At 38.9% G+C, this 22,214-nt stretch overlaps 1 protein-coding gene across 1 annotated transcript in view; it reads right to left on the reverse strand.

The window, feature by feature from the left end:
* Positions 1-8,512, reverse strand: part of LOC133450405 (versican core protein-like) — a 56,655-nt gene extending 48,143 nt beyond the window's left edge. The window contains exons 1-5 of the mRNA XM_061729019.1: positions 8,449-8,512; positions 6,779-7,162; positions 5,689-5,863; positions 5,235-5,362; positions 3,574-3,867 (exon numbers count right to left, since the gene is read on the reverse strand). Of these exons, the coding sequence (XP_061585003.1) occupies positions 3,574-3,867; positions 5,235-5,362; positions 5,689-5,863; positions 6,779-7,162; positions 8,449-8,512 (1,045 nt within the window). The remainder of the gene's footprint in view (positions 1-3,573; positions 3,868-5,234; positions 5,363-5,688; positions 5,864-6,778; positions 7,163-8,448) is intronic.
* Positions 8,513-22,214: the final 13,702 nt, after the last annotated feature.

Consider the following 22,214-nt stretch of genomic DNA (forward strand, 5'->3'; position numbering starts at 1 on the left):
TTGTTGGACGTACAGAGTCTGGAAACTCTCCTGTTTCTGGCACTGTGTCAGATGATGTGGTGGTAACAGTGGTGCTGCTCTCCAGTGCAGGTGTGGTTCGCGCAACGAACAAATCCACAAAAGATGCCTCGCTGAATATGTGTCTCCTTCCTATTCAACACACAGAAGCACAGACCCTTGAAAATATTGAATATTGAAATATTATCTGTGAATAACCATGAAACATTACAGCAAAAATCAGATAACGTTAACCTTATTACATCACTGGCACTTGAAGCTATTTTTGTTGGACTAAGATAATATTTTTCAAACCATTTATTGAAATGGTGGTAAAACTGATTATCTGGAAATCCATTACTGATCCATGTGACCACGATTCCCTCAGTATCACCACCATGTGACATTGATGTGTGCAAATATACCATCAAGTATTTAACTGATGTATTGTCAACCTTATTTCAATAAAATATACAATATTGCTAGATGTGATGCAAAAAAGTAAGCTCACTTTATGAGTCACCTGCAGTCAAGGAGTAAAATTCCTCAGCTGCAAAAACACCAGGATCTTTATCTTAAAAGTCCCTAAAACATTTGAGCAAACAACATCCTCTCTTAGATTTTATGTTGTTTATAACCAGCTACAACATTCATTCTCACACAATGTTGTTAGAGACACAGTTGGACGTATGGATGTGCATTAGACGGCAGACTGTTAATCAAATTGTTTAACAGTGTTTCTCCTGTACCCCTTAATCTGGATGTTTGTGGTGTCATTCTTACAGGGTTCCTTTTCCCGGAAAAACCAAGTGGACTTAAAACATTTCTGCAAACATATCCTCATTTGCCTGAACGAGTTCCCATGACTGTGACAGACAAATTAAACAGCATAAAAACTTGAAAGAATGTAGAATTTTGTTTTCTTAGTTATTCAGACTATTTCTGTACCCATTTCCCAACTGTTCACCTGTTGGATTTCTCTTTTTAATTTCAGCGATGCCGACTGGTAACCCTATCTACAGTATTAAACCTTAACATTTTATTAATGAGTCCTCTTAACTCTTTTACGACCCTCTTAAGTGCGTCTCTTCTCCTTGCCCTCCTCCATCACTCTTGTATTTACTCACAGCCATAAAAGACAGTTTAACAGCTGCAGAAAGTTTTCCTCAATGGCACAGCCAGGCTGCCTAGAGGCAGCTGCTGACCATTACGTACTACAGACCTTTCCTTATTAAACTATCTCTGATGTAAGGTGTGAGACACAGTTTTTCCCTTACATAAATACCAGGGCCAGAGAGAAGAACAGGATTATTACAACAATGCATTTGAGTCGTTGCTGCTGCAGAGGTCTTCTTCGGACCGGTCCAAAAACATCAGGGAGCAATTATTCCCCCTGTTTTCCCTCTGCATCCCACCTCCTTTCTCCTTGTCTGTATGTATGATCTAAGTGACATTAGTCTCCTTAATATTTCTCCTTTGAGACATAATTAGGAGTGGGAAAGCAGGAAATGACGGAGATAGTCCCATCAAACGAGGGTACTTGAAAAGCACTTACACGAAGGTGTAAGTACAACACAACTGAGAGAGCTGACATGACACACACAGGGCAGGACATTGGGGTGGCCTGTTTGCGTGCCCTCTGAACTGCATGGAGACTTATCACTGCGAGAGTTAGCATGGCCCAAGGGGGAGAAAATGACCAGACAGTGGATGGCTTATCTGTCCAGCCTCTCGTTTGTAAAGATGGAAAGGCAAGGTCAGAGGTCAGCGAGGATGACTGAATTTAGAAGTCCAGCAGTAGCTTTGTCCATTATCCAAATGTCTGCTCTGATAAGTACAAGTGAGAATGACAGAGGACAAACGGGCAACGGAAATGAGAGCTGAAAGATGCAAAGGGGATAAGATAGAGAGGCTAAAAAGGCTGTAAGGTGGGCAATGAGGTACTTTAACCGCTTTCTTGGATGGCATCTGCAATCTGTCATTTGATATTGCAATGGTAAAACTGCTTAGTTAAAAACAATTATACTTTGGAGGGATTTGTCTAATTCTGTTAACCTCCACTGAACCGTGAAGGGTCATTATCTATAAGGACCCATTGATGTATTTCTTTTCTTCTATTCATGGTCAATAATCTTCATAGTTTAAAGCCAGATGTCATATCTGTGCACAACTAATCCTTCAGTGACAAAACAACCTCCCCAAAAAACAAGATCTAAACACCCTCTTCAACAAAGCCAGGTAACGTTTAGATTTATTTGAATAAATGTAATAGCTTATCCTTAATGCTTATTACAAGACTTTTTATAACTGAAGGAATAAAAAAGACATACAAAATCAAAACAACAAAAACAAAATAACTAACTGCACTCCAACTCTCGAGGAAACTAATAGAAAAAAGTTGTGGCTCCCAAAGGTAAACAGAGCATACCACTATGTTTGTACTCTCCTCTGAACTAATTGTTTCCTCTGAAATGGGCGTGAGGGAGTGAGGTCAACTGGACACTGCAGTCTGGCACAGAACAAGCAATACTCATAAGAAAATCCTGCCCCTGCTTCTCTCAAGCTGTTGTTGATGGTGAAACTGTAAAACGGTCATGGGCAATGCAAATGCAAGCTGCGGAAAAAGACGACGAGGAAAGGTGGTGGAGATTTTAAACATTTGCTCTGTTTCAGATGTGGGAAAGTGCACAGGGGTGTAAAGAAGCAGAAAATCAAAGGGTGAAGAAAAAGACGTGAGTAAATGTAGGAGATGAGCTCACAGTTCGTCACAGGGCTTGGCCTGTTCCCTCAGTCACTGTCTATGTCTTATAAACAAACATAAAACACGCACATAATGACCTAGTAGATTCAGTAAAGGATGTATTCATCCAAATACAGAAAAGAAGGAAAGGTCTCAGTGATAAAAAAAATATTACACAGTGTTCAAGTTTATAACACAGATATATTTCTAGTGACTAATGAAGTATTAACTGTGTTGGGGAAAAAAGTAGGTGAAACCTTTGAGTTAAAAGCTGGCTGAACTTCCTCAGGCAGCTTCAAGTGAACGATTTCAGTATCTGTAAACTTTCACAAGGTTCAGGAGACATTTTTAACCATTCCTCTTTTCAGAACTGCTTCAGCGCAGACCCATTTGTGGGATGCCTGGTGTGAACAGCCCTGTTGAGGTCATTCCACAGCATGTGGGATTAAAGTCTGAGCTCTGACCCGGTCACGCCAAAAGACAGATTTTCTTTTCCTGAAGCCATTCTGCGGTGGATTTACTTCACTGGATTCAGCAGGATTTGCTTTCTGCTGCACCACCCAACTTCTTTTAAGCTTCAGCTGGTGGTTAGCTACTCATACATTATCGTCTTGAATATTTCAGTACTTCTTCATAATAGCAAGTTGCCCTAAGACAGCAGAGCAACCCCCCCCCCCCCCCCCAACCCCCCCTGCAAACTGCTAAATTCCAGTTTCAATTGGCCCACGGATTCCGTGAATTTCAGAAAACAGCAACAAATCCAAAGGGTTCACATATTTTATATTGCCACTGTACCCTAAAAGCACAAAATGGTGACAACAAGAATGAGCTTTTACCTTTAAAACAGTAAGCCCCGAGCTTCTTAGTAGGTTCTGGGAAGCCAGTCTGGTTTTTGAAGCGATACATGGTCCTGACGCCGAGCAGACCTCCCCCACACTTGGTTCTGGGTACTGCAACAGGATGTCGCACGCTGCCATCAGCCAGCCAGCCATAGTCGCATCTGTCCAGTCCGTGTCTCCAAGCGGCATGGAGCTGGCCGGGGGTTGCCAGGACAGCCTTCCTCTTTTTACACTCTTCACTAGCCTCTTTAAAAGTCATCTTATGGCTGACAGGAGCATAGTAGACTTCACCTGAATCAAAAGACAAAAAAATGAAGTTTAAAGACAAAACAGCAATAAATCCTCAACAGTACCCTAAAAATTATTGTTTGAAGTCAACCGTTTACTTCAAAAGATGCCTTGCATCAAAAGCAGAAGTACAGATACTTCACCTTTATCGTTTTTTTTTTTTTTAACCTTAATCACAAGTTACATCTGATATTTACAAATATCAGAATAGGCCTAAACTATGACAAAAATCGTTTTTTTGCCCTAAGGCACAAGCCCAATATATCTCCCACTGATCACATTTAGGAAAACAGTAGTTCATTCTTTATCTTAATCATGTGGGATAACAATGCAGACAATGTTCCTGTCGATGAACGTGTCTGTAGTTTCAGTTTTCCATTAGTGAACAAAGGGAGCTTCTAGATTACACCTTCTGTTACTAAGAATTATGCTCCACAAGCAATATGTGTGGGAGCTATATGAACATTTGTCTTTGTCTATAAGATAATACTGAATGGAAATAAGACTACAAAAATTCAAGGTCTTAGTTTAAACCAAACATCTTAAATGAGAGGAGGGCTGCTTAACATGTCATAGACACGACTACAAATGTTATATGCAGTGAACCCAGGTTTTTACTCTGAAATACTTTTAATTAATATCAATTTCCTCTAGAAAAAATGTTTAGCAGACAAATCTTATCACAGTCTTTATCATACAGCTCCCAGAGGAGATTTGGTGATTAATAGGCTGGACTTTTCCACTCAACTTTGGTATGCATCAAACCACAGCCTCTCATCACAGTGTTGACGCTGTGGACAGCAAGTTGGAATAATATCAATAACAACATGAAAAAATAAAGTGGGTGTTGTGGTTTCTTCATAATGGATGCATGTAATTACTGTCAATGTTTGTCACTGTGGATGAAGTGATATTCCCCGTTTGCAACCATCGTCTCCTCATGACTCTAATCTTAAACAAAATGTCAATATCAGGTACTGCACATATCTCATATACATCGCATATAAAAGGAACATGTGCAGAGGACTGACTACACTATAGACATGACAAGTGAAGTTTTAATGCCTATGGCATGCTCTATGGGAAGTTTAGTACATCAGAAGTACAAAGACAGATATTGGATTGGCAGAAAAGGGACTAAGGACTCAGAAGAAACTTTCCCTAAGCAGTGCAAAGGGCTGTTAAAATACAAGTTTCCCCTAATCCCATTTGTTTTAACATGTGGATTAGTTTTGTGTAACAACATATATAAAACATTGACTAGAAATGAAAGTGAAGTATTCAAATAAAACCAATAAGCATAGTCCCCCAGGGGGTTTTCTGTGCTTTCTTAGCTGGAGCATGTGTCTAAATGACACTCCAAAGCTTACCATCAAGCCTGTCTACGTAACAGTACACATCATAGGTCTCTGTGGGGTTCCTGGTTCCATATGACCTAATGCCAGGCTTAGTCATCAGGTTTCCATAGCAGCCCTGTCTTGGTTTTATAATTGGGTATCTGTATGGACAGAAAAACAAAAAGCCATTACAGTACCCATGTCAAATCATTATGCCTTTTTGCAAAAAGTCTGTGTGTATAGTATTAACAATATACTGCTAAAACATCCCCTCTAGAAATAAGCTAAATATTCCTAAATCTAGTCAACATTGCCTTATTTTAAGCAAAACATTGTCTTGGTTCTATAATTGGGGTAAACAAATATTCTTGACTAGAATTCTTAAAACTAGTACAACAGTTTAAAGTAGTTTTCTAATTTCCTTTAAACAAAGTGTTTTGACTGTCTTAGAAATTAGTTTTTGCCGTGAGAAAGTAACTGTGCTAACCTCACTGTCTGGTCAGCAAGCCAACCAGCATCGCAGTGGTCAAAGCCGTCCTCGTATGCGGATTTCAGCTGGCCATAGGTGGCAATGGTTGCTCCAACATCTTGGCAAGTTTGTATAGCCGTCTGGTAATTGAAAGTATACCTGCTGGTGCTAGATCGGTAGTGAAAAACCACACCTGGAAACAAAGAGATTAACAAAAAAAGGAATTCAAAGATCAGACATAATAAAACTGTGCACAGAACGTTGAAAATAGTCATCTGGAATTCATTGGTATAATTTCAGAGTGATAAATTATGGCAAATATCTTATAAAGTAGGCTCTATGAGTGAAATACTTTGGTGCTTACAGTTCACCGCAAATGAGCAAGATAACTGCCTATGATGCCACAGCCCTGAAATCCCCATATTTGTGGACAGTAAACACACAGACGTTACAGATTGATAGTCTCAATTAACATTGCAAATAGTTGGAAGAAGTTATGCAGACAATAAACCAAAACTATCTCAGCATCTCACCCCCCGTCACCTCCACCCCACAATGGTTCCAATAAGTGTTACACAGGATCTCCCACAATACTTCTCATTAATAACCACCTCCCCACCCTGACAGACTTTTATATTGGGGAATACTGTTTGCTTAGTAAGTATCACAATAAAACAAGAAACTGTGATGGTGATGTGCAGTGAATGTTTCACCAACTAATCTGACAAGGCATCTAAGATGGAGGGATACCAGAGTTATAACTCAGCTAGTGGACTAGAATGGCTGATAAGGTTAATGGTGGAATTAAAACACTACCGTGCTTGACAAAATCTGAGACCAAAAGTCTCATCTGATTCTTTCAAAATAAGCATCGACTCTAAAAATAAGGACAAATTAAAACTGTGCTTAGTCTCTGTAACAACTAGGTAGCTGCAGCTATCAAAGTAAGCTGAAGGGCACCCAAAGCTCTCTCATGTTGTTTACATTTCTATCACCACTTGTATTACATTTCACTATTATTAAGCCCTTGCCTCAACCCCCCTCTACAATTTTCATGGTTTTACTCTGATTCCAGCATGGCGTGGGAAAGAAACTGTGAAAATCTTACCACTGACGTCAAGGTTAATTGTGTCCTGGGTGTCTTCAATGCCGTACATGACCTCACAACGGTAAGTACCTGCATCACTGGCACGCAGCTTGACCACTGTTAACGAGGCGTCACCAACATTTTCAGGGTGACTGGGCACTGACACACGGTTCCTGTAACTTGAGCCAATCTTGATGACCCCATTTTGTGCCACTAACACTGTGGATTCCACTTGACCGTCTATTTTGGTCCATTTGATCCGTAAGTAGTCATCATTATAAATGGCTGTTCCATTGGGACTGATGAATGGTTCTGAAGTTGTGATTATGGAGAAGAAGCAGGGCAGACTTACTTTCCCTGCGAGGGACCCAGAAACTGGGCTGATTATTTCTAAACTGTTGGAGGCTGTGGGGGAAAAAAGCATAAAAAAAGATTTCAATGTATCTTCAATTCATACTTTATTGCATCAGATTTCCTTCCATCCAGATACATATATAATGGACTTGCTCTTACCCCAACACATTAAATTGGACACAATAAACTGCCTGACTAATTTACATTGATAGGGTGTGACAACTACACCCAGGCTATTAAAAAATCATGCATCATGGCTTGAAAGTAGCTCTTGGAAAGTCAAACCTCATCCTCAACGATGGGTGTGGGGATGTGGGGATGTTTAACACTGACTGTGCTGTATGTACAGCAAATTTGTATGAAGTTAAGGATAATTTGTTACAGAGGGGAGTCATGGTTTCATCATTTTATGATATGCCACTGCATAGTTCTGTGCATGTTCATATTCCCACTGATTAATCCCTCTTTCACCTCCAGCAGGACAATGTGGTTATGGCATGAAGATCCCCACCGACATCATACTGTTCAGGGTCTTGGGGGACTGGAGCCTATCTGAGCTGTCAATAACGTTAAAAGACTTGAATGATCTTAGGAAGGCACATTTAATGTAATCCTATATTTTAAACATTCTGTTGAAAATAGAAAAGAATTTGACTGCTTATAAATCAGACATGGGTTCAGTTACGTAATCCTCAATTTCAGCTGCGTAAAGTAAAGACATCCATGAGGGCTACTGGGGACAAATTAAGTTTATGGAATCACACCAAGCCCACTGGAGAAGAAACCAATTCACCATTTTACTTTTGTTCTTTTTGGTTTCAGGGTTTGAGGGACCATCGGCAAGGAATAATGTAGGGAATACTCAGGGAACAGTGGTGGGACAGCCCTAGAGGCATCAGCCTATGTGCTTTCACAGAGGATGTAGGATAAAACCAGCTGTTCAGCTTCCAGGCTGGGAATTGAGTCTAATTGAAAGGTGTCCATATGAGAGACAAAGCAAGGGAGAAAGAGCCAGCAGAGCACTGGGGCCCACTTAGCCCCAAGATAAACTTCATACATCATCATGGTTCACACGACTGACTGGACCTTCTCATAGTCAATTACTATAAACAAAATATCCCCAAATCCATGATGTAGAAATATATATATAACATTTTGTTGCAGAAAATGCTGTAAAGTTACACTGAATGTTAAAATCACAAAGAAGAGAGGAGGGCTTTGGTAATGAGAGATGAAGGGAGATAAGAAAAGAGAGGAGTGGTTAGGGGCGTGGATGGAGAAAGGGGAGTGACCAAGAAACAGCGAAAAGCAGAAGATGTAGCCCATTCCAAGCTTACCTGTAGCAGCTGCAGCTTCGCAGAGATAATATAACCACAGGATATGTTTGATATTTAGGATCATCTGTTGGGGAAAATAAAAAGCTACATTAGAAAAGAAAAAAAAACGTATTTAGCCAGTTTTATTATTTGTGTTGTCTTATTCACATTTTCAGGGTAATTTGGTTTCAAAGATTCTTCAACATTATCTTAGCCCAAAATTAACCAATGAAAATATCAGAATATATGTGCTAGATAAAGGATCTATCTGTCTTTGAGGACACATGTTTGTTATTACCTGAGGTTTCCAAATTACTTAGTTAAAGATAAAACAGTGATGAAAAAGGAAACATATCTAATGAGATAAATGAGTGTTTTCAAGGGATTAGTGGGTGGTGAAGTTGAGAGCTAAAACTTCATGTGGGGTCGAACTTTTTTGGAGTTTTTTGGAGTCAGAGGGACAGGAGCAGCCTCAGTCTCATTAGCACCCAACTGTATAAACACAAGCGTAGGGTCACAGTGGGAGCTGAAAACGGTGGGAGCTCTCAATCACCGTGCAATAACAATCACTTGAGATGTTCAGGCAGTCTGGGATTGTGACTTCATCTCTGCCAAATGTCCATCAACAGAGCCATCCTAACAAATTCATAATGTATCGATTATCTAACAATTAGTCATATTAAAAAAAAAAAAAAAAAAAAATATGCCTTTGCGATTTCAGATGCTTTTTCTAGGAAACAGAAATAAGCGTCATTTAAAAGAGATCACCCCCTTCAGCATCGCAGGCGCATAACTGCTTGCAGATCTTTTTGGAGCCAGTGGCCCCTCATGCGCAGCAGAGATGCTCCTGTTGCACAGTATGTGAAATATGCCTGCTTGCGCGACTGTCAAAGTCAAAATAATACTTTTCTTTTTTCTCTCTTTTCATTCACATCACTTATTTTTCTTATATCCACCACGTTGTTATGCTCGAACGAAGTTATGACATGATAACCGGGTCCTGTTAACGTCAAACTGGGAGGCAAATTTAAAACCCTCGGATGGACCTGTCGTGAAAAACTTCACTTTCCTGTGTCAGGAGCAGGAAACGCAACTGTAACTTATCTACAGACAACAAACATTGCATAATGCATTGTTTGCAAAATGATGAGTTGATTTAAATTGACGTATGTGGTGATTTTAACTGAATGATCACAGAAAACTGACATGTCGAGACAAGCATTAAATATTGATAAACACAAATATTACGACACCCCAGATTATAAAAGTTAAAAGATAGGAAAATACTTACATTTAAATAATTTCTCTTTATTCCATAAAATGTGCAAACAATAGTGTAAATCCTTAAATTGGGATAGTCCCAGTGCGTAAAATGCGTGCGTAAATCAGTGCCCGGATAGGTCCACTCCAAATTGATGCAGCAGCATTTATCTTCCCAGGGAGCTGTTTCTCTTCTCGTTGATGCTCAACAGTTGCAGTCCGTTACCACGGGATGATCCTTGTTCTGGACGAAGCAACAGATTCTGTGAAGTGTTGGCAAGAAACAAGTTCAATTTTGCTTAAACCACTCTGTTATTTCGTCACAGAGGAGGAGCCCATCTAAAAAGTGAATGAGACACCTTGTGGAGGGAAGAAAAAAAAGGAAAGAAAAGCTTAATATGACCAAGTGCCGGAGAGGTACTAAATTCTCATCCAATCAGACTCTTCTGACATCATGCAGATCCTTTTTTTTCTCTCTTCATGGATCCTCCCCATTCATTTAAGTGGGTAAATCTTTACTTTGAGCCGACAAGTAATATACAAATGTAATCAAAAAGGGAATAGTTTATACAATTTAAAACAACTATTTGATATAGGGCGTTTTTTCTTCTTCCACAATATAAATGATAGTTATGATCAACCTTTACTAGAGATCTCACGCTGATGCCATGTGGAGAGCGCACCAGTCATATTCAAGGGTGTGCAATGGAAACATGGTGCCGTCATGTCTCCGGATGAATTTGAGTCACAAAATAGAGCCCTGTCTGTTTCAACCGCACATTTCTGCCAGTATTGTGAGGGTGTATTCCCGTCCATGTCAGTGGACCATTGAAGACACCTTGGTCTCATCTCTGGCGAAGCGCAAATCCTCACTTGGCTCAATTACACTCATGGTGGGATTTTTGCAGCTGGTTTACATTCATGCAGTTTACTCATTATTTGAAAAAGAAGAGCTTATCAGAGGAAAATAATCAGTTGACGTGGAAATAAATTCCCTCTGAGCGCTGTGAGTGGAAGCCACCCGACTGTGGATAAGTGGGGGCTGGACCCTAGTTCATCAACGCTTCAATAAACAACGTGATTGGGTCCTGTAGACAAGTAGGAGGGGTTTAGAAGGCGAGACGTGATCGTGTGCACGTCTGTTTATAGTTGCCTTGTAGGATCATAAAAGTGTAATGGCCATATCAGACAATATAAATAAAATTATTTTAATCTGTATGTATTTGGTCTGCATCTTGTTTAACCGATGACCTGTTTTGCCCCCATCGTGTCATAGTTCATAGAGAGATAAGTGATTATTCTCATACATAAGCTTGAGCCCTGGTGTCATCAATATTGACTTAAGGGAAGGCTTTTAGCCTCTGCATATGATTCAAAACTAACAGGAAAGTTTACAGAAAACTCTCTAAACTGTGAATCAGTGTTAGGTGTTATAAATCTGCATGCTCTTTGATATGAGAAAGAAGACACATAGTTAGAAATAAAGATTAACAACTTCTCTCAATTAAAGTTTTTCTTATTGAAGATTCAAAGTAAACTTAAACACTGACCTGTTCTGTTCAACGGACAACCTCCCAGAAAAGACCAGATGAAGAATGTGCATCATAGTTTTCTACTGACAAAAATGCAAATATTTAGATAAATAATTACAATATAATTGGCTAAACTGATGGCGAGGAACCATGGCGTAGACTTAGTCCTGCCTTCATTGGAGCCTAGATTGGTCCCAATCACTCGTCTCTCTTTGTCTTGTTCCAATCCAAACATGGTGGATTTGGCCTTGTATTAAGATAACCATTCCTTCGTGTCTCCCATCCATCGCTGTTTTCTTGAGATAGGGGAACTACTTCAAGTGATTAAGAATTAACCTACGTAAGCCTGTTTGATACCTCCATTTGATGCAGATTTTGCCTGCATAAGAATGGGAGCAAGGTCACAAATTCCAAATGATGTTTGGCCCTTTTTAATCTATGTTCTAGTTCTCCGTAACACTTGCAAAGGCTAATACTTATATTCCTAAAAGTCAGCAACATATTTTATAAAAGTATGCACCATTAGTGATTGAAATTTTACATTTAGCCTACATCAGAGATTTTTAACAAAAGATAAGCCTACACAGGAATGTTGTTTGAATGTATCAGTGCTGCAGTCTTACTGAAGCAAACTATTTACTGTGGAATGATCCTCCTTATAGCTTTTGGAAAGGCTTCTTCTTTTCCTCACCCAACAGCTAATTAAATATTTTATGTTACCTTCATGGATTATCGATGATGTCACCCATAGGTTTTCTCCATAAGTGATTTTGAAATCTTAGGTCATGATAATCCTCAATGAAGTTACCGGTAACTGAACATCCGGCTGCCTTTGAGAATTCCAGTACTATTTACATAAAGTTAAGTCAAGTACAGAACTATGTATTTTTATTGAGTTGATCTATTTTTTCCAAGTCAATCTATATATGAAAATTGTCCAGCTAATTATTTGCCAAGTCCATATTTGTTAAATTTTTATATTTGAAGAAATCTTGCAGGGAAAGTGAGCAGTTGACCTGAGTAAAGTATTAGTCACACTGCTTGTCTGTGACACATTTATCTAAACTACCAGTCTTTGTTCTTTATGCCCAAACCTAACTAACTCATCCAACATAAAAGTATTTCACACCATGACGCAACAGAGGGCACATCATTTCTTTTCCATGCAAAATGAGAAATATAAAAAAAAAAAGACTTGGAGCACATTGCTGAATGTATCACACATTTTACCCAATAATGACTAAAAAGTGCTTAAGTAAACTTGCATACTGCACCACAAACCATTGCTGCTCCCATTACGATTGTCTGTTGGCTTCTTATTTGGAGCATGCAGCCTCTTTATTGTAGCATATATATAACATTTTATACTGAATATCAAGTGAGCTCACGCTACATTTTTGTGTATCCTAACTTTCCACCACCAAACTGACATCACCAGTGAGAAAAGCTTTCACATCAACCTGGACTTCTTAATGTCTATTTTAGATGAAACAAAATATCAGTACATTTAAATTCAAAAATACTTTATTAATCCATTTTCTTAAAAATATTGTATTAATTATTAATCCCTGAAAGGAAATTATTTAATTAATTAATTAATTAATTAATTAATTAATTAGTATAAAAACGAAAATACAAGAGGAATCAAAAGAAACAAATGTGTGTTCTGTGAATGTTGCAACCACACTTTAGCTGATGATAAGAGGGTAAAAAAGAGGTCTAGACTTTAAAATCATACATCAGTTTTCAACTACAAGTCATCAATAAAGCCCAGTTGGTGCACACTCGGTGTGGGGGTGGGCTAATTGTTCTAAATCATTATTGTTGTCTGAAGCCAACTGAGAGGAAAGAGTCAAAGCAGAAGCAAAATGCTCTAAAAGAAAAGCCTTTCCCTGAGGCTTAAGGGCCCTTGTAAAACGTTGTAGGTGCCTTTTCCGTACCTGCGTGCATTGTAATCATCTGGGGGGCCAGCAACACTTACCCACAATACACCTCTCTCCTACAAGGCTGGACTGGTCTGGACCAGCCAGACTCTTAGAGGATAAGGAGGGAAAGGAAGCAGTAGTTGAGACAGAAAGGGAAGGCTGGAGGCAACAGGCGGTCAATTTGAACTAATTTCCTAACTCACAGCTCCAACCTGCCACTCTTACTGTGGCATTATTAGATGGGCCAAGGAGAGAAAATCTGAAAATGACACTTAAACACACATTTTAAATGTGTACTTAAAGACACATTTGAACTTTGACGGTTCAGAGGAAACAAAGGTGCAATCTGTCACTGCAATCAGTCATGAGCTACGACAAAGACGGATTGCGTTCTGACAACACAGCTCAAGTGCCCAGTTTCTGTAACTTTAAAACAACTGCACAAAGCCTTGCAGCAACCAGCTGCTGGTGAAACCTCATCTTAACAAAGAATCAATCCATTTCAGAGCTCTAAGAATCATTTCATCATTTTACTGGTTTATATTCCAAATTGGCTCATCATTGAGTTAAAAGCTGGAAGTCACTTAGGGCCATGTAAAGTGTTTCTACTGTATGTGTAACCATGGAAGTCCTGTTGCCTTCAAGCACCTACAAATCATGGAGTTGACGAGCCAGTTAAAGAGTGTTTGATCCTGGTGATCTGCTGTGTGGGCCCCAAGATGACCCACGTATCACATGACCTATAAAGGTGGTCTGCCTCCGGCCCCATGCCACCACAGACAGCATGAAATGTGCATTAAACTTCTCCAACCTAAAGGGGCTTCCCTCAGAAACTTAGAATTCAATTTTGGAGGTCAAAGCTGCTCTGGTTTAAATGTAGATCAGACCTCCTAGATCAGAAACAATAAAGAAAATCTGCAGTTACTCACTGCGCCTGACAACATGTTTGTGTCCGTATAAATACACAGAAATATCAAACAGGCATACATAAGAATACTCTTCACAGCATGGCTGGAGCAGAAACAAATTAATAAATAATAGTGTGAAACTAGTTGTTGAATTGAAATGTAAGCAAAACCCAAACCTGTGATAGAGAGAGAGGGGGGAAAAAACAAAACAGCCAGCTGTGGTTTCCCAGGGTGTGTGTGTGTGTGTGTGTGTGTGTGTGTGTGTGTGTGTGTGTGTGTGTGTGTGTTTGCAAGTGAACCCCTTGTTTAGAGTAGAACATGTGGGAAAATGAAGTTGGACAGACGTGAACCTTGATCCTTTGGAGTGAAGTGAGGAGGTCCAGACCACCGCGGCTGATCCCTTCAGATTTGTCAAAAGGAAAGTACGACACAGGAATTGATTTTTATTACGTTTCTTCGAACCGTCAGACAGATCTTCTTCTTCTTCTTGGATTGTCTGAGGAAAACATGTGTTGCACATCAACTGAATTTGCTATCAAGTTGGTAGACTTTTGAAATAAAATAGTTAGGGACTTTCAAAGATTAAGCTAAATGAGGGATAAGGGGGAACGTGTGGCGATTTTCGAACCGGTAACACACTCTTCAAAAATGCAATAGTCAAAGGGTACAATATAATTTAAAAAAAGAAGAAAAAAAACAATAATAAAATACATTTAAGCTCAGTCTGTGAACTGCTGCATTATGGACTTAGAAATATGTGTTCTGTAGGATTAAATAGACCTCACTGAAAATCTCAAATATAGATGTAATTAAAAACACACATATGAAAAAAGGATATATATACCATACTTCACCTCTACTTTTATTTGTGCCAACATAGATGGATGCTCAAATATCAGTCTGAAACATTACATTTTGTCAAATTAGCTTGCATTCAAAAATAAACTGATACTTTCATCCTCATGAAGCTGTAATTGCAGACAAGGACATTTTTAATGAATCATCAAAAAATGAACAGTGTTTATTATAGGGAAACATCAACTTGTTTCCCAAGAAGTCCCAAATTCCATAAAAATTAAAAAAAGATTTAAAAAAAAAATGTAGGTGTCAGTCACAAATTAGCAGTTTATGCTGGACTGTCACTAAGTCCAATGAAAGAAATAAAGTTTGCCATTCTTCCCACTAACTGCCTTTAGTGAGAACCATTAGACTTTTAGCCTTCATTTCTGCATTCAGTTGGTTATTCATGTATCTTTTCTACACTCCTGTCTTCATACTTTAGCATCTTTATTCACGTGTTGTAATAAAAATAAACACCAGGTGCTGTGAAACCAGACTACAATTCATTGTTTATTCAAAAAAAAAAAATAATAATAATTTTAATGCAAAATCTAGGAAACCACTTCACTTTGACGGGGAGGCAATGCAACAAAGACGGAGGAAGAACAGAGCAAAGGGGGGTGGGGGAGTATAACCAAACACAGACCATTCCCATCTTACAGATCTTTGCCAATCACACTTAACATAATGCGGCATTGTGGGAACCCCCCCCACACACACACACACACTAAAACCTCATCCCCCTGGTTGTTGCATTGGCTCATGATTCCAGTTAGGCTTTGCAGTTATTGTTGACCACTTAGTACCAAGGTATTTCAAAACATGCGACTATGACGCAGACCATGTGAACATCCATCGACTCGAGTCATGCTTCTCGCTGCACTTCACCCATAGCAGAACTGGGCGTGTGGGTTTTTAAGCCAAGAAGCTATTAGGCCTACAAAAGAGAAGGCATTGTGCAGAGTTTGATGATCATTTGCTCTCTAACCGAGACAGAGTTAAGATAACAATATAATGCACTCCCAGTCATTAGAGGAACATCAAGTCAGCTGTGCAGAATCATTTTGGTGACTTTGGTTTCCATTTCCATTTTAAATTATGTTTTGGTAGAACAGCAATACAAGTCTTAAGTCATCAATTTAAATGCTCGGCTGACATACACACATTAAAAACTGCTTAGAAGTTACTGCACACCCCTGTGCATTTCTTAGTATTATGTTGCCATAGTGACACAAGCCAAAACACTAATTCATTTTCAGAAAGTTAATGTGGGACAGATTTCAACCCTCCTGCACTTAAAATGTCATAAAGTTGGTAGTGAACATTGTTAAAGTTCAATACAAGATGTTTCTTCTTTCTGACAAAATGTAAACGCAATAAATAAATGAATAAATGAGAAAGCTATACGGTTTATTGGCACGTCTTTTTACCAAGTTGTAAACTCCTAGCATTTAAAAAAAAAAAAACAAGAAGGCTTATTCCGAGTACGGCACTGCAGCATGCCATCATTGTCGCAGACCGTTCAATTTGCATCCAGTTGAAACCTGCAGAACATTTGGTTTAATTCAAACAATGAGGCCAATCAGTTCACACTAGCTTCCCAAGGAGAAACCACTTTAATCGTGGTGATACCTGGCTATACAAGCCATTGCAGCACAGACTCCACAACTGGGAGATAATTAGGCACTCATGTAGAGTTGAGATTTGTGTTTGATTCTGTCACTGTCGGGCAGCCAAGAACGTTTCGTTGTAGCCACGGCCGTGACTTTTATATGAGTAGGGATGTCTGTGAAAGCACCAGACATAACTGCACTTATGACACTGTCAGCTAAGCCATTCAATAGTTAAACTGTCATATCAAGCGGTTTTAGTACTACTCTAGAGAACAAGGTGTCTGCTAGGAGACATCTATCTAAATGAATAAAACAACACACTTAGAAAGTCTAGAAAGTACCCTCTTACATACAGAGTACAGAGGGCACAGGTTTTTCCACATTCAAAAGGAAGGGTTTTTAGATTGCTCCGGACTATATTCTTTAAATTGCAAACAAGCTGTCCATTTACTGGTATGTATCTTATCCAAATCTAACAAAGAGGAAAGATTGTGGCAGACCTCTCCCACCCGGGACACAAACTGTTTCAGACTCTTCCCTCTGGCAGGAGGCTGCGGTCCATCAGGACCCAAACGTCACGCCATAAAAACAGTTTCATCCCAACTGCAGCTGGCCTCGTCAACAAGGCCCCGGCTACCACAGACTGTCCCCCCACTCTACGTTACTTTAACGTAAAGACTCTACTCTTGACCTTATGCGTCACATTAACGCACATCCCAGGTCACCTCATGTACATTTTTTTTTTCCTACAGACTCATTACTCCGGCACTTTAGAACCAACTTGTTGTACATTTTTTTCCTTTAATATTATTTGCTCTTTTGTATTGCACCAATCAAACAAACAAATTCCTTGTGTGTGTTAAACTGCTTGGCAATAAACTTCTTTCTGATTCTGATTATGAAGATATGTGTGCTGCCCAGTGAGAACCAAATAAACGACAGGTACTGTAATAAAGACATGACCAACCTAATGAAACTGCTAACAGTTCTGAGGCTGAAAAAAGTGTTGATCTTTCCATCCATCCATCCATCCATCCGTCCATCCATCCATCCATCCGTCCATCCATCCATCCATCCATCCATCCATCCATCACGGGGTCTGCTGGAGCTTATCTCAGCTGTCCACGGGCAAGATGCAGGAATGTCCCCTTTACAGGTAGCCATCACAAGTCGTGTAGAAAATATATTTTCAAAAATCTGATATAAACCAAGACACAAAGAGACACCACCGTTTTAAAGAATGAGAATCCTAATTTATTCATAGAGCAAAGAGGTTAACTGTAGCACCAGTAATCATGAGCTCGTTACACACCAAAATAGCCGGTTTGTTAGCAGTGTGAGTAAACTGTTAGCTTTGACCAATCTGATAGAATTTAGCAAATAAGATGTCATCTTCAGTTTTCACACGCTGCCTGTATCAAGGCCAAACTATTTCAGACATTACACTGCAAAGCACCAAGCGGTGAGAGCACAGAAGCGCTGCACAAAGACCGCTCTGTCTCAGTGCAGCTCTGAGGCAGGAGAGCAGGAAGACCCCTGTCATTCCCTTGGATGATGGGAACTCTACAGGTGCACTCTGTAAGTGAACGACGATGATAAGTACGTTTAATTTCAGGCTGGCCCAGCTGTCACTGCTCTTTCCCAAACAGAGTTAACCCCTTCAGCTGCAGAAGCATGTGTGCAGTTGATGGATGCAGCGTGCCCTTGGTAACAGGCTCTGTGGGGTCATGACAAAGTTATTCCAAAATGATTCCTTTTGTATAAAAACTATCTTTATCCCAACACAAATGTAAGTATTAGTAAGAGTTTTACGTACCTTAAACATGATGATGGTAAGATTACCAGTACTGATGTGAAATCACAAAGCAGCAAGGTCATACCAGGTAATCCTTCTGCTCTATGGACCTTCTTGTTCTTTAGAGCACCAATAGCACAAGATTTGTCAGTTACATTCTTTAAGATGTAAATAGGTAGGTAATACAGACCAATCTGAACATTGTTTAAATACTAACCTGTTACACTACGACTTTACAGCAGGTTTGTACTTTAATGTATCCATATAGAGGTTCAACAGCTTCGAGACTACAACAACAATAAGAAAGTCAGATGTGTTTCTGTTGTGAACTATACTTGGATGTCATTCCTTTCACTTTTACAGTAAAATAATTTGTTTTCTTAATAATAATAAAAATTGTTCACTATTAAATTTACATTTTAATTGAATATTTTAATTGAATCTATCTATATGTACATACCTATATACATGCATAACAATACACATAACACACAAATCCTGTTTAACATGAAAAGGGGTAGGGAGAAGTAAAACTTAATTAATCCTTCCCCTTCTCCAATATGCAGTATTTACACTTTATATCCATCCGGTTTTCTGAGTCTTGTAAATTAAAAAAAAAAAAAAAAAAACATGTCTAAATATAAAGTAATGCATATAAATATATATAAAGTAATCTAATATGATTCTAATGCTAAATTTTACAGATAGACATTCACATCCAACTACACACTGATACTCCTATACACATTCACACCTGAGAACCGAACCTTGGTCCCGCCCCGCCACCATGGGGCACCAGATGTGGACCGCTGCTGGAACCCAAACCCAGACATCCATGGAACCAGACCACAACAAAGAGGGACCAGGAAAAGCGTAGGAGGTCCAACTACCTACCAATCCAACATGACTTATCCACAAATACACACTCACCCAAAAATATACAGTCATACTCGTATTTACAATCCTATTTACAGCATTAGAGACATCCAACTTCACCTCAGATCATCATCTCTGTACTAGTTGAAAATCACCAGTCTGAGCCACTCCCCTGATGCCATAACGCTCCAGTTTTTTGATTAATGTGTCATGATTTATTGTGTCAAATGCTTTTTTAAGATCAATGAACACCCCAACTGCAAATCTCTTTTTGTCTATGGAGCTGGTGATTTCTTCTCTTAAGTCCAGGACTGCCAATCATGTGGATCTTTGAGATCTGAATCCATATTGGCTTTCAGAAAGCAGTTTGTGTTTATCAATAAATTTGTTCTGTAAATAAATAGTTTTTCTAAAATTTTAGAAAATTGTGGGGGTAAAGAAACAGAATTGGTGTCTGTCTCCCGTTTTGTATAATGGGATGACTTTTGCAGGTTTTTTTTTCTGTTGGAAATGTCCCGGGTTCTGAACGGCAGATTACAGATGTCAGTGGTTTAACAATAGCCTCAATAACCTTTTTTTGTCCGTCTAGTTAGCTGGTAAGTCTGTCTAGAACTTATCCTTTGGACATTGTTCAATATATTTCAAATACCTTTAATGTTATTCGTATTCCTGTCTAATAATTTGCTATGGATTTCCTGTTTTGATATCCGTAAAATAGTTGTCAGTTTATTTTGATATTTTCTATATTTATTGTCAGCATCTTTAGTTCTATATTTTACGAGTGGTGAATATTTTATGAATTCTTTATAGAATGTGATCCAAGGTGTGTCTGAACATTTATTGTCATTTTGCTTCAACTCAAAACAGCTTCAGTTCACATTGTTTTGGTCCCGAACAAAACGCTCCTTACCATACAATAATAGGTATAGCATTTTTTTAACCCTGGCATTATCATTCGAGACAAATCTGTCTGAAAAAACATAACCAACGGTAGTGATTGAGTAAGACACATTTCTGTTCTCCCCTACACTTCATTTTATTTTTGTAACAATTGATTGGGGTTTCAAAGCTACAAATATTTTCAATATTACATTTATATGAGAATCAAAACTGTCATGGTAATATTGTCTTCCCAATAATGGAGGTTTAGACTTTGTACATCACTGCATTAAAACACAAACTGTAAGTTTTAAACGGAAACTTTAATTAATTTTCTTTTTCTTTCATAACAAAAAAAAAACATTTCAGGGGGAAAAATGTTAAAGAAACCAACAATTTGTCTAATTTGCATGGAAACAGAGAAAGATAAATATTAAATCAGAAAATGTCAGAAAAGTTAAAGATGATACAAAACGGTTTCACAGTCAGGCTTTCATTAACACGCTTCAGCCGTTTTATAATGTTACAAACCATTTTGTACAGTTTGAACCACAATAATAATATTTTTACTTTTTCTTTGATTCAAAAGGAAAATATTTTCAAATCACTGCTGCATCAACTGGGTTGAACATTTACACCATTCAAAATGTATTTACAAAATGTAAAAACTAATCTCCAGCACTTTTAATCAAACATACCAAATAAGTGTGACTTTAGAATATAAAACAGGTAAAATACAAGAAAATATTGACGGTGGTCAAACTAATTGTAAACACAGGTCGCACTCATGACGCTGGTGACGTTTCTGTTGCATAATGTGACGTTCTGAAGCCTAAATCTCCGTTTTCCTCTCTTTAGACGCAAACGTGAAAACAGAGTTTTTGAAAATCTCCACTTTGGCCGGAGTTTTCAGAAATGATCGTTTTTGGTGACTTTGAGCTCCGTTTTTCGTGTAAACGAACGGCCAAAACGCATGAAAACGCCTCCGTTTTTGCTCCGTGTAAACGGGGCCTAAATTAAAGGCATAGCCATTTTGTTTCCAATAAAACCAACAAAATATTAAAGGTAGTTTCCTAATCTCAATCCTGCGTTGCCATGCACTCATCTGTAAATCAGCCTTTTGCACTCTTTTCTACCGCCCTTTGTAAGGTACCTAATTGGTGGCTTGTAATTGAGGAGAGAGTGTGACATTCCTGTGGGGATTACTAAACCAGAAAGAACGTGTTGCAAGGGGATTATCCAAGCGGCCACCCGTGGTCTTCAGCAGACAAAAAGGTATCATCAAAATAACAAAGACTGCAAGAGGGTCTAAAAGCCAAAGGTAGAATGGTCAGATAAAGACCCAGAACGGGATGGTTTGTTTGCCTCAGTGTGAAGACACCCTGCAGTGACCTTCAGGACCTAAATCTGGTAGCCAAGGTAAAATGACGAGCTGGAGAGAAGGAGACAGTGAGAACATAACCTTATTAAGACTCTGGTAAGCAAACTTTAGGTAGTCAAGACTGCAGAACAGTCACATAATTAAAAGGGCAGATGAAAGCAAGGAGGTCAAATCAACACTTGTTAAATGCTAATTTAGAGAGGGAAAATGAAAGACGGATTATCCTTTATTTTCATAATGAAAAGAGAAGAAAACAGCAGCGAGACATGATGAATAAGAAGCAACAAAGGAGGTTCAGTTCCTTGGCGGTGACACCCTGTTTTCTGGGTGTAGCAAACTGTCTTGCAGTAGATTTCATTGGGTGGGGGGGGTTGTTGTACACAGAGTTGATGTTGAGGGCTTGGCTAGAAACTTTCAGCTCAGGGCTGAGAGTCAAACTCATGACAAATTGCTTCCATACTCGTAGTCCAGATTTCGGACCATGTTCTCCGTGTTATTATCAGCAGCACAATATGTTGCTTAGAAAGTACTGGAGATAATGAAGTTCCTGTTATCACATGGATAATGATACTTTTCAGGATAGACTCTCTGGAGAGTTTGGGGAAATATGGTGTCATTAATTGCTTGGCTTCTGATTTATTGAGCACAAGAGGCAACTAAAGAGCCTCATGAAAGCTGCAGCAGGTAATTGTCACCGTTAAAGCAAACCACATGGCCGTAACATGCTCTGGCTTTCTGAAACTTGCTCTCACAATGTGGGACAAAATCTGGGACACCG

This window comes from Cololabis saira, chromosome 9, assembly GCF_033807715.1.
Source record: "Cololabis saira isolate AMF1-May2022 chromosome 9, fColSai1.1, whole genome shotgun sequence".
NCBI lineage: Eukaryota > Metazoa > Chordata > Actinopteri > Beloniformes > Belonidae > Cololabis > Cololabis saira.